The sequence below is a fragment of the Cariama cristata genome, unplaced genomic scaffold, assembly GCF_000690535.1.
Source record: "Cariama cristata isolate BGI_N322 unplaced genomic scaffold, ASM69053v1 scaffold5606, whole genome shotgun sequence".
Lineage (NCBI taxonomy): Eukaryota > Metazoa > Chordata > Aves > Cariamiformes > Cariamidae > Cariama > Cariama cristata.
In genome coordinates, this window is record NW_009622594.1 from 27446 (window position 1) to 43539 (window position 16094).

General features: G+C 41.4%; 1 protein-coding gene across 1 annotated transcript in view; it reads left to right on the top strand.

Moving 5' to 3' along the window:
• ARIH1 (ariadne RBR E3 ubiquitin protein ligase 1) overlaps positions 1-16094 on the top strand; it is a 38496-nt gene that overhangs the window by 1332 nt on the left and 21070 nt on the right. The window contains exons 2-4 of the mRNA XM_009702380.1: positions 7385-7529; positions 12849-12941; positions 13417-13472. Of these exons, the coding sequence (XP_009700682.1) occupies positions 7385-7529; positions 12849-12941; positions 13417-13472 (294 nt within the window). The remainder of the gene's footprint in view (positions 1-7384; positions 7530-12848; positions 12942-13416; positions 13473-16094) is intronic.

Sequence of the window (16094 nt, forward strand, 5' to 3'; positions counted from 1 at the left end):
CCAAGTGATTGTATTTTCTTAAAGCTTTCTAGTCTTTGTTTTTTTCCTGGGATTGGCCTCTTTTTAGTTAATGCTGGAAGTACAAAAACTGTGTGTTGCAAATATGGTCTTGTTGAGGCTATTTAGCTCTGACTGCAACTGTTAAACATTCTGATTTAGTTCCTTCTCTAAAAGGTGTGTCTGTTCACTTCTATGTATTTGCGTTTTTTGAGCTGGTTCTTTTGGTCAGGCTAAAGTTCACTCTCCTCGGCTACCTCCATCTCACTTTGAGATACCTCTACATAAGTGTACTAAAATGTCATCCTTTTATTCAACACGTTTTTTCCCTTCTCACTTAGAGCTTGTTTGATAAGGCTGCCATCAATTTAAAAAAAAAAAAAAATTGGGCTGTGTTTTTTTCCAAAGAGGGGTGTCAGCCACTTCTATGTGAGGTATTATTGTTAAGACTTTTACAGTTTCCAACCAAAACACTTTAAGTACACATAAATATTTACAAAGTCAACAGGTAAATATTTACTCTTGGTACATATTAATTAAAATACTTAATTCTATAGGATTACCCCTGTGAGTAATATAATACGTGACCCTTGCTTATGCAGACCTACTGCACACTAGTTTTGGTGCTAAAACATTTTCTTTCAAGTAGGTAGTGCTGCTTTTTGTCACTTCTTCACCAAATAGCTGATGCTCAGCTGTGTTAAAGCAGGAGTGGGAGGCTGGGGAAGAGGCTGAGAGCTCTTAGTGTTCAAGAAGATTTTGTGATTGCTGCAGTAGTAGGTGAAGGCAAGGGTGGGAAGCAGGTGGTCATTTCAGTAGCCATGATGCAAAACAATTGGTTTGAAATAGTGATGGAGCTGGAAATGATGCCGTGAACTAGCTACACGTCACCTCTTTTTGCTAAGGCAGAGGTGATTCTCATTTAGACAAACATGACAAGCTGATTAAGCCCAAATTTAGACTTGGTTATTCTTCCAAAACAGAGATTACTTTTGAGACTTGCTTGGCTTTGTGTGTGTCCAGCAAAACTTAGAGCAGCGTTGTGCTAGTGTAAATGAGCTGAAAAACACTGGGAAGCATTCATGGTGAGGTGGAGGGGCATGCTCTAATAAGGAAAAAAAAATAAAATTAAACACTACTTTATTTTTTTTAAGGGGAAAAACCCCAGAACTTACATTTTACTGGAGATCAACACTATCCATTCACTGTGTCTTCAGTGTCCGACCCAAAACAAGTCTTGTGCCTGGACTCTCCAGCTCACTAATGGCTGAACTTGTGTGCTGGCTTGCCTGTTGGGGTGCACCCATTGCTGTGCAGGCTAAACCCGGGCAGAGCCTGTCCCTGGGGCCAGAGCATCCGCTTGGGCTGGGGAGCCAGCAGGTCATGGCTGCTATTGCGCTTCTCTTGGGCACCAAGTAAAAGCGCTTACACGCAGTGTTCTTTCACACCAAGTGAATCCATGTTCTGCAACAGTGTTGAAGACATATATGTATTTTCTCATTTTCCTGGGGGACTCTTACTTTAAACAGTTGAACTGTTTAAATAAATTTTTTTTATTTAAGGCCATTATATATGGCCTCTTTTACTCCTAATAATCATTAGGAAGACTTCCCAGGAAATTCCTGTTGTTGCCTGCAGTCTGGGTGGGTTTAATGCTTGCTAAGATGTAATGTTTGGGTGCAATTTTTGGTGCTTGGTTTCACACCAAGTCAGAGCTTGAACTCAGTTGCTTAATGGCGTGTATTTACAGTATCTAACCAGTGTCTGTTTTACCTTAGTTCATTATGAGTCAGCATGACCTAACAGGCAGCCTTATCAAACTTTGCCTGTAGTAAAGCAGATGAACAAAATGGCTGCTTCTTTGATAAGTGTTGAGTGTGGTGAGGTCTGAGCTTGTGAGATAAAAACTTCTGTGTTTTAAAACATGGAAACCTTTACATCGCTTTTTTGTATTATGCATATTTTTAATAAGCAGGTTGTTATTGTCTGTATCAGCTTTGTCATGGAATAATTGCATGGCACTATTAAGAGGGCAGATATATTACAGGTATTTATTCCACTTACAGCGAAGTAATAGCCACAATTGAAAAAAGTACCCTATCCCTGGTCAAGCACTAATTATTTGGCTGTATCCGAAAGAAAAATCGGTGTTTTGGGGTGGATTTATTTGTAGGATGGAAGTGGGTAGTGGAGGAAGTACTTGAGTTCAGCTTCTGATATGGTGCATGTGTTTTGGAGAATAAAAATGTTAAATATTACATTTTCCTCTGTCTCATAAGCTTGGTTAGTAGAGACGGGAGACTAGCAAGTGCAGACTGACCAGGTAACCTCAGAAATAAGTGAGGGAAGTGCTTTAGCTTGTAGCTTTATCTTGATTACCTTCCAGTTTTACTATGGCTGATAGCATCTGTCCTGCCTGAGGCGAGTTTTGGGGATGAACCTCCTCACAATGAAGAGACTAAAATGCAGCTCTCCCACTTTGTGTGTTCCGCTATTCATTTTTTTTTTTAAAAAAAGTAAAGTATTCCAGCATGTAAGGAAAGGCCCCATTTAACGCCTGGAGGTACAAGCAGAGGTATTGCAGTCCCTCACAGGTGCTTACCTTGGTGGACTCATGTCTCCGTTCCCTCTGAGCAGTGGACGGATGCCAGGATGGCCCTGGTGGCTTGGCTGCTAGCCCAGATTACCTCTTCCCCTTGCATTCAGGGTCTGATTCTTCTCTGTAGGTACTTGGCCATCTGCTTTCCTTTGGGCAAATAAGTACTTAACGCTATTCAGCAGAGACTGAACAGGTGAAAAATCGTGTATGGCAGGCATTTTGGTATGAAGATATCTTTTCCTGCAAACATACCGATTCTTTAACATTGACAAATGTTCTTTCACTAAAGTAAGTATCCTGAAGTGTGTACTAGAAGCTTTTTTTTTTCCCAGTAAAAAGGCTTTTTATCTTTGATACTCTCTTGGATAGGATTTGATTATGTCTAGAAAATTGTGATTAGGCAGTTACCAACAGCAGGAGGAAATTTTGAGGAAATAAAGAAGCTGACAGCTTGATCCCTCTGCCAAAAAGATTTGGTACTATTATGGACTTGGTGTTGGTAAGCAGTCAAGAAATTACAGAAGAACTTGACAATAATTCACTGGTGTGTCTATTCATTTTAAAATAGCGGAGAATACAACTTTGTGATGAAGAGAATGAATTTTGAAAAACTGATAGAACCAGTTGTTCAAGTCAGCTATATTGAGCAAAGAGTCTAAAGTTGGTTGAATAGACCATAACATTTCTCAAGTATTGGAAGTGCTAGAATTACTGAATATCTGGATTGCAAAGGGAGAAGAGGGCAGAGGATTTAAAAGGCTGTTAAAGGTGCTGTGCCTCTGCCTAAGATGAAAATAAGGACTGAGCTACCAAGAAGCAACCCTTTGATAATGAGATCTTGAGGAAAATATCAAAACCCCTAGAGTTGTGAACGAAGTGAGGAGGGAATTAAAGGATTTTTCTCCCACATTTCACAGCAGAGATGATAGCATGCAACTGTATTATATAAAATATAGGACATACATTGGGTTCAGCTATTAGTATGGTGCGTCTAGAGTTACTTTGCTCTAAAGGGAAGTAGCAGACTAGATGGAACCTGCTAGTAAGTCCCTTATCAGTTAATTTTGGGATGAATGTTTGTTAGTGTTAATGAATGACTTGGCCCAGATCTGTTCAGAGGAGGATCCAGATGTCATACAGGACAAACAGACAGCTGGGAGGATCCTAGCAATGGAAGTGGTACACAGTGTCACGATAGGTCTCATCAACGCAGAGATGGAAAAGAATATGAGGTTTCTAGTAGAGATTAAAATGGAGCTGCTAACATGAAGGAGCTCTGGAGAAAGGTAGACATCGTTTGGGATGCATTAGGTGAGATCTCCAGTGGAAATAAAGGTGAAATTGTATGAGATTGTGTTGAAATCTTAACTGGGATTGCATTTCTTTTCGCCTCCTTGGGTTCAAGGAGGATGAATGGAAATGGAAACCGGTGGTTCAGAAGGTTTGCTGGGACAGGGAAGTGGAGAAATGCCATGTGAGGGGCTTATCTGCTGTGTTGGGAAAGGGTGGTACCGCTGCTGCCTGTGAATCCTTCGACCCAAGAACATGGGAAGGGCAGAGGGAGATGTGCTTAAGTGGATGGTCTGTGTTGTTGCTTGAACAAGTGGAAAAAAGGCATGGTAATTGGAATTAAGATTCATTCCTAACTATTAAAGAAACTGGAAGAGTCTTCTGACTGGGCCCTCTGTGTGTTTGCATAAGGAGTGGCGGAGCAGTTGAAGAGGTGTTGGACTTTACTCTGGAGGTATCCGTTGGAACCGCGTATTTTCAAGGAGATCCAGGTTGTTTTCTGCATTTTCTAGAGTTCTTATTGCCTAGTGACAGCATGATTTTGAGTCTGACACACATACATACAAATAGCTGTGGAAATTACTTGTTCAACGCGCTTTGGCACAGCAAAGAAAGCAAATGCGTTAAAACAGCATGGGGAAGGAGGAATACCCAGTACCCTGTTTCTCCTCAACACTGGTGAGGTTTCCAAGTGGTAATCCCAAAGAACAGAGTGGATATGATAAGAGTGCAGCAGAGTTAAAAAGGCAAAACTTAGCCTTCTTAGATTTATATTTTCTTTCTCCTCTACATGGCCCTGGCAGAGTCTCTGAGTTGCCTTGTTTGCTTCTCCTGTGTAAGTGTAGGAAGACCAGGCACTTGGTATGGAAATGATTTAATATGGGCTGTGGCTGTTGTGCCAAAATGTAAGCACCTGCCTGCTTGGAGTGTATCGGTGCTTTGGAAACATTTAAATTGACTGAAGACTCCAATCTATGCATCTTACTTGAATTACATTTATCACTGGCCTTTAACCCTGAGAAACACATGGTGTCAAGTCATTTATTTTCTGTCTGTTACTGGGAAACTACTGAAAGCCTGGGAAGGAAATGGTGGTTCTGAATTAGTTACCCATTGGTATGTAGAGGGGATAGGTAATTCCAGGTGAAAATCGGTTGTTGGTGACTTTCTGCCTATGTATCTTGGCATAGGGCAGTAGATCTTGTGGCTCAGAAGAGCAGCTTTTGCAGAAATTTTGTAAAAATAGAACCACCTGGTGCAAGTGGTGAAGTCAAGTTCCTGATGTGGATATGCCCCGTTAAAAAACAGCCCACCATTACAAATATCTCTGGTATTTCTCTAAGCATTTAGCTGACCACTAATGCCAATGTTAAAGTTACATCACAGCGTTTGTATTCAAAGCTATTTTCTTTGCAAACATAACACCCAACTGTTCATCTAGTCTCCTGAAACAAAGGATGTCCTACACTGATCGTACTGCATGTAAGAACAATTTGAAGGCTGGAAACCTTTTGCAGAGTTAATATTTATCCATGTCTCTTCAGTAAACAAATACTGCCTATAATGGGACTGCACCGAATTCACTTGATAAAATTTTCTAGATATAAGTAATCCTGAGGACAAACAAAATAACTCGGTTGAGTTAAATCCCTGAGCTAACATTGAAGAACAGTGGCAAAGCCTCATGTATGCTGCAATGTGAGAATTCACCACAACCTTCAAAATTCAGTGTCTTGAAAATTAAAATCTGAAGTATGTGAACTGCATCAAGAAATACATGAACCAGCAGTGAAATGAACCCTTTTTAATTGTAAGTTCAGTCTTGTTGGTAGGTAGTGCTGTAAGAGACGTGCTATGGATTTGGGGCATTTTTGGAATGCTGTGGGATAAGATGATCTAGCCAGAGGCGTTTTGGTAAGAAGTTGTATACCAGGCCTAGTCCCACATTTTTGAGCTACACCTAGTAACTTCTTTCCCCAGAATGTCTTGGTTCTCTTCTGTTGGCGGACAGCAGATTATCTCTTTGGTCTGGTTTGTGATGAGTTTAAATATGTGCCTTGTAAAGACTCTTTAACTTCAGCCTTGTCTGTGTGCTTAGCTACATGGACAGCTGTCTGCTGGGAGTAAATTTGCTGGTCTTGACCATAGTGCAGTCACTTAGATTTAAATGGGGGATTTTTTTCCTAGGTAGGTGCCACCTTACTTGGATTTAACTTGCTCATGATGATGGGGGGAGGAATTACTTGTTTACTGGATTTGAATGGGGGATGTATGTGCAGGTAAGGTTAGCTGGTTAATTGTCAGGTTTTATTAGTTCTTTGCAGCTGCTGCAGGCTGGAGAAAGATATGTTGTGTCTTGATAGTGGGAAGAGGCTGACCTGCCTACTAATGGTTCTTTCAGATCTGGTCCTCCTCACCAAGTTGAAGAGCCTTCTGCTACTCTGTAAACCAAACCAGTATTTTTTTCCTTAAGGGAATAGGAAATAGAAAGAAAGTTGTCTTTCATCTCCCCCCAGCCAATTTTGCATCCTCCTTTCCATGAGATAGCGAATCTTTGGAAGCGTTGTAAATCTGGAATTGTATTTTCTTCGGAGGTTGTTAAAATATCTCAGGTTGACTGGAGACAAAAGACACTGAAACGCCTAGGACTTTGGCCCAAGAGATGGACTGTGCAGGCATTGGACATGGGCAAGGTGTGTGAAATTGAAGACTAGCCTAACTGGAGATCAGAGTCCAGACCTAGCAGCAGTTGTTCACAAACTCTGGAGATGATTGACGTGTGTGAAAGGCAGTCCTGTAGTTGCCTTAATTGGAGATCGGGGACCATGCGTAAGTGCTTGATCAGCTGAACCAAGCGTCTGACTCTGATGCGTTTCTCCTTAGATCAGAGAAGGAAGTGTCAAAATTGAAGTCAAGACCTCTTTGGGGCACGCTTAATGTAGAGGGGAGTATATGGAGGAAAACATGAAGTGCAGGACCTAGGGACCTGCAGAAGCACAACCTGTGACCGATTGCTGCTTCCTGCCTCATCTTTAATGTTTTAGCGGTTAGAATATTAGGAAAAAAAAAAATGGAAAGCTTAAGCTGAAAAGAGAGTTGAACTTGGGGGCATCAAACCTGTGCTTTAGGAAGGTGCCCTGATGTCTGGACTGTGAAGCAGGATGTTTTTGCCCTAGTTCCCTGTCCTGGAGTTTTAATGCAAAGCAATCACTATGGAGAATCATGAATTACTTGAAATGCAGCTGAGGAATTGAAGGTACCTGAATTTTCAGGAGTGCGCAATTCAAGCCAGAATCTCTGAAATGATGTAGTTGTCTAATATCCACCTCTGTGGTCAGGACTGTGTTGTGTTATGTTAGTGAAGAGTTCGTTAAAAGTACTGGGTATGTGAGTTTTTTTAAATACTATAACCAACTTTGTACATTTAACTCCCACATAGAATTTGAAAAATTACTTACAGGGAAGGTAGTTAAATTCTCATTCTCGTGTGTTATGCAGGTACTTCGATGGCAACTTGGAGAAGCTCTTTGCAGAGTGTCATGTAATTAATCCAAGTAAAAAGTCTCGAACGCGCCAGATGAACACGAGGTCATCAGCCCAGGATATGCCTTGTCAGATCTGCTATCTGAACTACCCAAACTCGGTGAGTACCTGGCAGCCAAGATGATATCTGACCAGTAACTCCCCAAATTTTGCTATCTGAAATGTAACATTTTGGGCAGAAGTCTGTAAGGACTTCTCTAACAGTATTTTAAAAAAACCTTTGAAATGAAACTGAGATTTCACTTTTTTCATTGACTCTTCTAATCTGTAGTATATGCATTAAAAAATGGTGTTTGAGATTGTTTCTTAATGCAATAAGCCTTATGTCATTTGTGCTGCAGCTGATCCAAGTGGTGCAGTAGTGGACCACAGAGTTACGTGGCACTTTATGCGTTCTCTTTAATTCTTACTGTGTAGTTTGACAAACTTTTTTTTTAAACAAACCTCAAGCAGTATTAGCTTACCCAAAATGGAATTGTATTTCAAATGAAATTATTATCCCTTCTGCAAAAATCTTTGAGGGTGCTGGGGTCTGGGTGGCAGCGTAGTAAAGTTCTTCAGAAAAAAGCAAGCAGTATATCAAGTTACTTTTACAAAGGTCAGATACCAATTGAGACACGCAAATAAATGATACATGAAAGAAAAAAAAAATGTGGAAAGCATGACAGGCAAAGGGATTTACTTAAATAGAATGGGAAGACAGGGAAATAGCTTATAAAAGTAGTAAATAATACGAAATAGTCAAGCTAGAAAGCCTAGCATATAACTGACTAGAAGTAAAATAAAGTGGTGCAGTTCAGACAACACAACCAATGTGGTTACCTTTGGATCTTTATCATGTTTGTGCAATACCTTTTTAATCAGAAAAGGTTAGAGTAGAATTGCTTGCTGGGGCTCTAAATTAGTCTTTTGGTTTGTGGTAAGACTGATGGTGCTGCTTTTTTCTTTGTAGCTGTTGACAAATACTAAACTTTCCTATGCACTAATCGGAGGTCCAGGCTTCTGTGTTTTGTACAGGCGAGCACGTTGCTGTGCCTTTCCAGGGTCAGGACATAATGATGGGAGATCCTGGAAGAACATGAGATTAGTGGAAAAGGTCAAATATGAAAGTTCATCTATGGCTTCTCCAAAAGGCAGGGTGCTGACATATATGAGGAATTCTTCCTTATTGGAACCTGCTGTTCTTGGTGGAGCTGTCCTGAACCTCCGAAACACTGTAACGTCTGCCTGACCTTTAAAGTGCAAAGCAGCCCTTGCGTAAGGCTTCCTCTCTTGCTCTGGGTGTGTTTTATGAGCTTGCTTTTTAGCAAGAATGGAAACCATTATGAGCTTTGGGGTTTATGAGTAGCCTTGAATAAAGTACACTTGCTGCTCTAGCCTGACTGCGAGCCTTTTCCTTCCTCTGGAGCAGGCAGAGCAGAGCAAAGCCTAGTTTCAGGCTGCTGAGATCCTCAGTGTTAAGATCACTATTGCTCTTGAGCCAGTAACCACAAGACTTCATGCATCTCCTTTTAAGCTTTGTGTGCACTGACTTCCTTTTTAGAGAATATCTGCAAAGGAGAATTGTTGCTTGCTTTGTACAAAGAGGTGCTTTGAAAAAGAAAGACAAGCTTGAGAAATCTGTTTGGTCCTCTACCTTACGCTAAAATCCTATTGTTTAATCACTGCAGACTTTCCATGTTGGGTAGTAAGGAAATAATTCTGATTTTAGGCGAGGCAACATTTTTAATGGAAACAGGAGAAGGACTGATGAGGAAAAATGGGAGGAGACATCTTTAGCATCTTAATGTCCATCTCCAGAAAATGTTGTCTTGGAAACTTCAAATTTAGATTTCATGTTCTTAATATATTTTCCTCTTTTTAATGTAATTGCTGTGCTGAGTGGGAACGATATACCCAGTGCTCACAGCTGACAGACCCTTTCTCTGACTGGTGGTACATGTGCTGCCTGGGAAGCAGGTTTCTGGCTACTGGAAAGAACTGCACAAAGCACACTAATACTTCTTGGTTTTATAGTTCAAATAGCACATTAAAAATAGTAGTGGCCCAGTTGTTAGAAGAGCAGTTTCTTAGCTGGAGCAGTGAGATACTGCAGGTGAGCAGGGATGTCTCTCTATTGTTGGTGTTAAGTCAAGAGGCAATAGAGGGGAACCTCTGTTTCTTTGCCACACATAGAAGTTGGAGAATATAGGAAAACTAATACTTACTATTTCTTCTGTAAAAAGGCTGTAGTGTCTCTGTCTAACATGACAGTAAGCCATCTGGTTAGAAATTTATTTTGAAGCTGTTTTGGTCAATGTAAGTTATAAATTCTAGGATAAATTATGTTCAATACCTAACCTAAAATCTCAGCTTTTAAATCCTCTTGCAATGGTCAGCTTTTTTTTTTATTCTCTTCCCCACCCACCCCCACCCTGAAAAGCTGTATTTTTTTCTGAAAGCCCCTTTCAGCCCATGGAAAGCTGAGAGTTTGGAATTGTGCCTGTTAAGAAGTTTTACAACATACAGCTATTACAGAAATGTAATATTCACCATCACGGGGTCATTGCAGGTGGTATTTGTCCATGTTTTAAAGTACGTATAAGGGAAATATGAAGTTGTTATAGCTGTTCAGTCATCTCTAAAGAACTGTGATCTGAGGTTTTGGGAAGCACCTGCAAAACGAAGCATTTGATGCTCTCGTGGCAGCCTGCACCCTGATGGTTTGAAAACTTAAGGGAGGTATTTTAGTTCCTTTGTGTCCCCATGAACCAGTGTCAAGTCCCACTTGTTATTTTGGGTGAAACCCTTACTGGTGAAGACAGGAACTGAGAGGGTCATGGCTTTGCCTACCTCCTCTCTTGTATCTCACCCTTCAGGTCCCATTTGAGAGCAAGGCTGCTGGGGTGGGGGTGTTTGGGGAACACCGTGCTGTTGTCCAAATTGCGTGTTTGTTCTAAGGACAAGCAGATGACTTAGTCTGTTAGTGCTATCATCATTACTGAAGTAAAGAAAGCCTGAGTGAGGCTGTCACGGCAAACACATCTTGGAGCAGCTGATCCCTTCTTTGATCAGTTTGCTGCTACCAGAAGAGCAGGGACAGGTATTGAATGGCAGCATGCTGCTGCTAGCGCTTACTTTCACAAGTAGATGATGAGTAGAGATAGGGTGAAAGTAGAGCTGTCCCCTGTGATAACGTGCTGTTTCAGAAGTCACTGTTACCAGTTGCACTTGATGGTTTTATGTTGGCCTTTTTGCTTGGTCCCTTGACGTCTGCTGTCAGCTTAGCCAAAAATAATTGGGAACTCCCTCAAAGTAAAGAAATGAGTTGAAAGATACTCTGAATTCTTTGCAGCCTGGGAGGAAGCGTGGTGGCTGCCTTTTATGTAGGCATTTAGCAAATCTTTGCACTGCCTGAAAAAAACCAAAACGAGTCTTAAATGAAGATGTGTGCTTACCTGTGTTCTGTAGTGCTTCCTTGTGTGTGTTTGCTGCAGGAGTATTTAGGTCCGTTACGAGATGATGCCCTTGTCTGTGCTTGCTTCCCATCACATGTGAAGAAGCCATAATTTTGGGAAAAGTCAGTGCTGTCTTTAGGATGGTTGCGTACTGTTGGCATCCCAAAAGTTACAGATGTTGGAGCTTTCCTACCGTAACCATGCATCTCCAGGGGATGTCGCTTGGCCACAGCAGCATCTGTGGAGCATCGGATACCTTGTTAGCTGACTCAGTAATGGTTCAAAAATTGGAAGTTTTTTTTTTCTCAGTCTTGGAGTTGGTGTACCTGTGTACCCTGTAGCTGTCAGCCTCCTCTCTCTCCTTGAGACATGGTGCTGACAGGACACACCACTCTGTTTTGTTTTGGTTTTTTTTTGTTCCAAAGAAAGCGAAGGTTTGGGTGGGTATCTCCATTTGTATCTGGAACAAAGTCAGATGCTCAGCTCACTTCGCTCCTTGCTGACTGGTCAGGTCAGATTTAACCACCTTGCTGCTCCTAGTAAGTGCTTTCTGGCAGGCGGTGGGAACGGCAGGCAGAGCCGAGCCCGCTGCCTGCAGCATCACAGCACAATTCCAAGCCTCAGGTTCAAACCTGTGGCTCCGCTGATAGCAGGGGTGCCAGTGCGAATCACTAAATGGCGAGCCCGTGGGAACAGCGTGCTAACGAGAACCTTCCCTGCGCAATCCGAGTGCTGTAGTGTTGAAAGACAAGCGTCACCTAGCTCATACACCAGTGTCGGATGAACGAAACGGGCGATGTGGTGGTTGTAATCTTGAGTCTGTAAGGGTGAAGGAAGCAGTTTGGGAAGAACATTGTTTTCTTAAAATGGACTCTCTCCTTTCTTAACTACCAGCATCCTACTGCTGTTTCAGGCTCAGATTTCTTTAATTTGTGGAGTTTTGTACAAATTGATGGTATCTCAGGGTGGAGCTCTTTGTTTTATCTTATTGGCTGAGAATAAGATGGTTTGAAAAGCTAGACTGTGAAATAGTAATCTGCATACTGGTATGAGTGAAGTGTTTTAAATATAGTTTGTTCTTGCCCCTGGCTCTGGGTATAAAATAACTTTAAGATGACCCGAGAAAAGTAAATTAATTTCAGTCTTTCTTCAGCAGTGTTTTCTTCTCCACCCCTTGTGTAACCATTAAATCCCAGATGGTATCTTGACATACTCAGTGTAGATGATGCACACACAGATGAAGTTGTCGTTGTTGCTGTCTGCAACAGCTAATCATTATTGAATTTTATTTAGTAATTTGTGCCTGCCAATTAGGATCTTTAGTGTCTTCATCTGATGAGCATCTGGGTTTCGGGGGGAATTTTACCAAGTAAGTTGGCAAACTTTATCCATACGCATTAAAAGTGTAAGTGCACACAATTCTTTCTATTTCTGTTGTTTAGTGCTTACCCAGTTAGGCAGACTGCTTGCTGATCACTTACTGTTTCCTATGCAAGATGGAACTAAATTAGTCCCTGTGCGTAGCTGGCGCACATATTCTGGGACTTCTGGGCAGCATCCACATGTGATAGCAAGCCAAGTGGAAAAAACAGGAGGAAAGAAGACCCCATATCATATTATAAACTGTGACCTCTTTCGTGGTGTTGCATTTATTTTACTCATTTGCAAGAGTAAAACAGGAGAGCACCATGCTCTGCTCTGTATATACTCCTAAAACAAGGATCAATTTAAATAGGCAGGCAGGACGGAAATGTCAGCCACACCTTTCCTTGCTGCTAGGGGATTAAAGTCTGGTTTTGAAAGCATGACTAAAGCTGTATTGGCAATGTTCTGTAGTGATGCTGATGCAAGATAAACAGTGTCTCAAGTTTGGTATGGGCGATGAAAGGTGTGATAAACTGTGCAGTGCCAGGATGGGCGAAATCATTGAGTGAATCCACGTGATAAAATGATCCAATGTCTTGTGTTCTTTGTCATTGCAGTACTTTACTGGCCTAGAGTGTGGACACAAGTTCTGTATGCAGTGCTGGAGTGAATATTTAACTACCAAAATAATGGAGGAAGGCATGGGACAGGTAAAATGTCAACCCGTCTACCTCATGACTTATTTCTGGAAATTCTGTGTATTGGAGAGGAGGGGGAAAGAAAGGGGAGAATTCTTCCCCACAGAAGTTTAACCCCCACGCCCCCCACCCCCCCCAAAAAAAAAAACCCAAAACAAAACCCACAAACAAACAAAAACAACCCAAACCAAACAAAAACCAAAACCCAAACCAAACAACAACAACAAAGAAAGCCCAAGCCTCAAAGCTTTGTGGGGCTGCAGTCTTTGCCACAGGTGAAGCCGGAGGGAGCTACGTGGAGTTAGTGCAGGCAGCTTTGCTCTGGGTGGGAGGAATCATGCTGTGCACAGTGGCACATCTGGGACGTGATGATAGAGCCCATGTACTATTTTTGGTATGGATTGTAGTGAAGTCTGTTGCCTTGGAATTTTGTGATGCAAAAATAGGATAAACACTGTTCCTTTTATGACCTTTTTGCTTTTTTCAGACCATTTCATGCCCTGCTCATGGCTGTGATATCTTAGTCGATGACAATACAGTTATGTAAGTATGATGAGCTGCTACCTCTTGGCTTTCCTCTTTTTCTGTTTTGTTACTCATGTGCTATTCAAATGTACTGGCTTATAAAAAACTGCATAGAGGCTTTAAGGCAGCGGAGAGGTCAGTCTTGAGCTGTCTATTTTGATACCAGTATGTCTTTTAACTTCATGTTTAACTCCGGAAAAACCCGTGCCACAGTACTTGGAGGAAAGACTCCTTGACCAATTTGGTTAGCATGACAGCAGCATAAACACCAGGCAGTCTTTCCAAACCCTGTTTAACTACTTTGTGCATTTTGTTTCCTTTGATTTACGTAGGAATTTAGGACTTCCTACCTAGGTCAACCCACTGGTTCACCAAGTCCTATAGCTGTAGTTAATATGTGAGTAAGAGGAAAGAAGTCCTGTGTATGCTCTGATGTAGGGTGTGTTTTATGCCCTCTGATAGAAAGCAGCTGACCCTCAAACATAAGATTTGATTAAACTGGTATGTCAGCCTGTGTCACTTTGCCTATTAAGTTGTCCAGCTGTAGGATGACTGTTTGTACATGGTGGAGCAGTGTATTCCACGTGCTTCCTTCTCTTTTATATTGGATGATGTTATTGCATGAGTAATATCCTTCATAATTCTGAACCTTGATTAAGTTCATTTTTATTTCTTCACGCTAAAAAGTGTCTAAATAGAAGCTTATTCTGTTACCTTATTCCTTCCTTCCTGAAGTCTGACTCACTCGATATTAATTTGCTGGTTTTTATATCGGTTGCTTTCAGACTAGTGATTTCCCATATCCCTCTGCATTAGTGACTTACGTTAGTCATGAAGTGTAGGCTGGAGAGAAGTGGAAGTAGCTGAAATGTTTTCATGCCCTGTTGAGGGGTGGTTTGTAGAGTTCAGTGGGTGGAAACTGAACTGGAGTTGGCATAATATCTTGAGTGACTTGATTGAGATTTTTGTTTACTGGAGTTTGAACTCAATTTGTGGTGTTGTATACTCTCAGCAGAAAATTTTTCGAGTGTTTTCTTGATTGCAACAGTTTGAATAAACTGTTCAAATAGTGTATGTAAAGTAGACTAGCTGAAATTTTTGGAGGCCGTGGTCGTAGCAGTAGGAAGGAAAGGAGGGAAGAAGAGGAGAGCAGCACTGGCTTTTGTTGCTATGGCTTCTGTTATTGCTTGATATTAGTAGTAGGCCTGACTAGCCTTATGTTTCACTTCATGGCTTTTATAGCGCAGAAAAGTGTGACACGGATGAATCTGTGCAGTCTTTGACTCACACCATGTACTGTGGGATTCCCCCTTGCCTAGAAATAGCAGAGATCTCTGGGGCCTGTGATAGTAAGATGGCATCTGAGTGGTAAAGTGAACAAGTTCCCTTTGTCTAAGTAAAACTATAAACGTTTTGTGTAGGTAAAAATCCACGTTTCCCTGATTTTATGGGGAACATGTGGAGTGTCTAGGGAAGGGAGGTGCATTTTTTTTGCAAAAGCCTGATGCTTTCCTTTGTCACAGTTGTCCACCTTTGCTTTCAATCTTATGAAATGGCATGAATAAAAATGCAAGTAATCCCAACTGGAATCTGCACCCCCTCCTATGTCTTTAATTTTCTTCTTAGGTCTTTTCCTTTCTACAAAGTCTCCAACTCTAGGTTTCCAAGCTATAGGAACCTAAGATTAATGTGCAATGTATAGAGACATCAGTTTCTTTATCCATCAGAAAATCAAAGTGGATAGGCCAATTACTAATTTGCTCCCTCCTCTGTACTTGCCCTCAGCAAGGCAGTACATCTCCAAGTTGAATTATCTCCGTACGAGTCGAAACTTAGCAATTCAGACGACTTTCCTGGATTTGTGAGTATTTAGCTAGCTTACTGTCCATTTTTCTTGTTACTGTTGAGCTTAAGGAGGAAGGTTGAAGAGAGGGTCCCTTTCAGTTCTTTCAAGACCTTCCAACTGGCTGAAGGTAATCTGTTTCTATCCCTTGTTCACCCTTGCTAATGCTGCTGGTAATTGCTTTAACCTACATGCAAAGTTGTTGGTTTCATTAATAAGCAAGGCAGGCTGCCTTTATTACTGCCATGTCTAACAGCCGCTGCTCGTAGGTGGCAGCAGTCTGGTAGTAACCTCTGAAAATCAACCCACTGAGTGGGAATGGATGAATTTTGGGTTCCTGTATGGAAGTCATATGGAGTGTTGCCTCATTTTTAAGCTTCCTTTGCATAATTGCAAATATCACTGCTGCTGCATCATGTAAGAATGTAGTAAGGTCTTGAAGTAATTCCTATGGGAGGGTGTTTGACCTCTCACATGATGTGCGTTATGGTAATTCCACTGATCGGTGTCTTTGAGGAGTTTGCATTATCGAAACGGAACAAAAGTGTAAAATTTATGGTCCGATAAAGAATTGCTGCCATCTTTGTGTGAATTTTTGAAACTGTAATTCTGAACTGAGCTGCCAGAAGAGATCAAGGGTTAAGGGGTTTTTTTTGCAAGCAGTTTGCTTTTCCAATCTGGCTTTTTTGGTGAGATTGCTTCTTTTATAGCTTGACTCGGAGAGGAATGTACCCAAAGTAGGGTTTATGGGCACTGGGAATGGTTTTCATCTCTTAATTAGTCTAGTTTCATTTGTG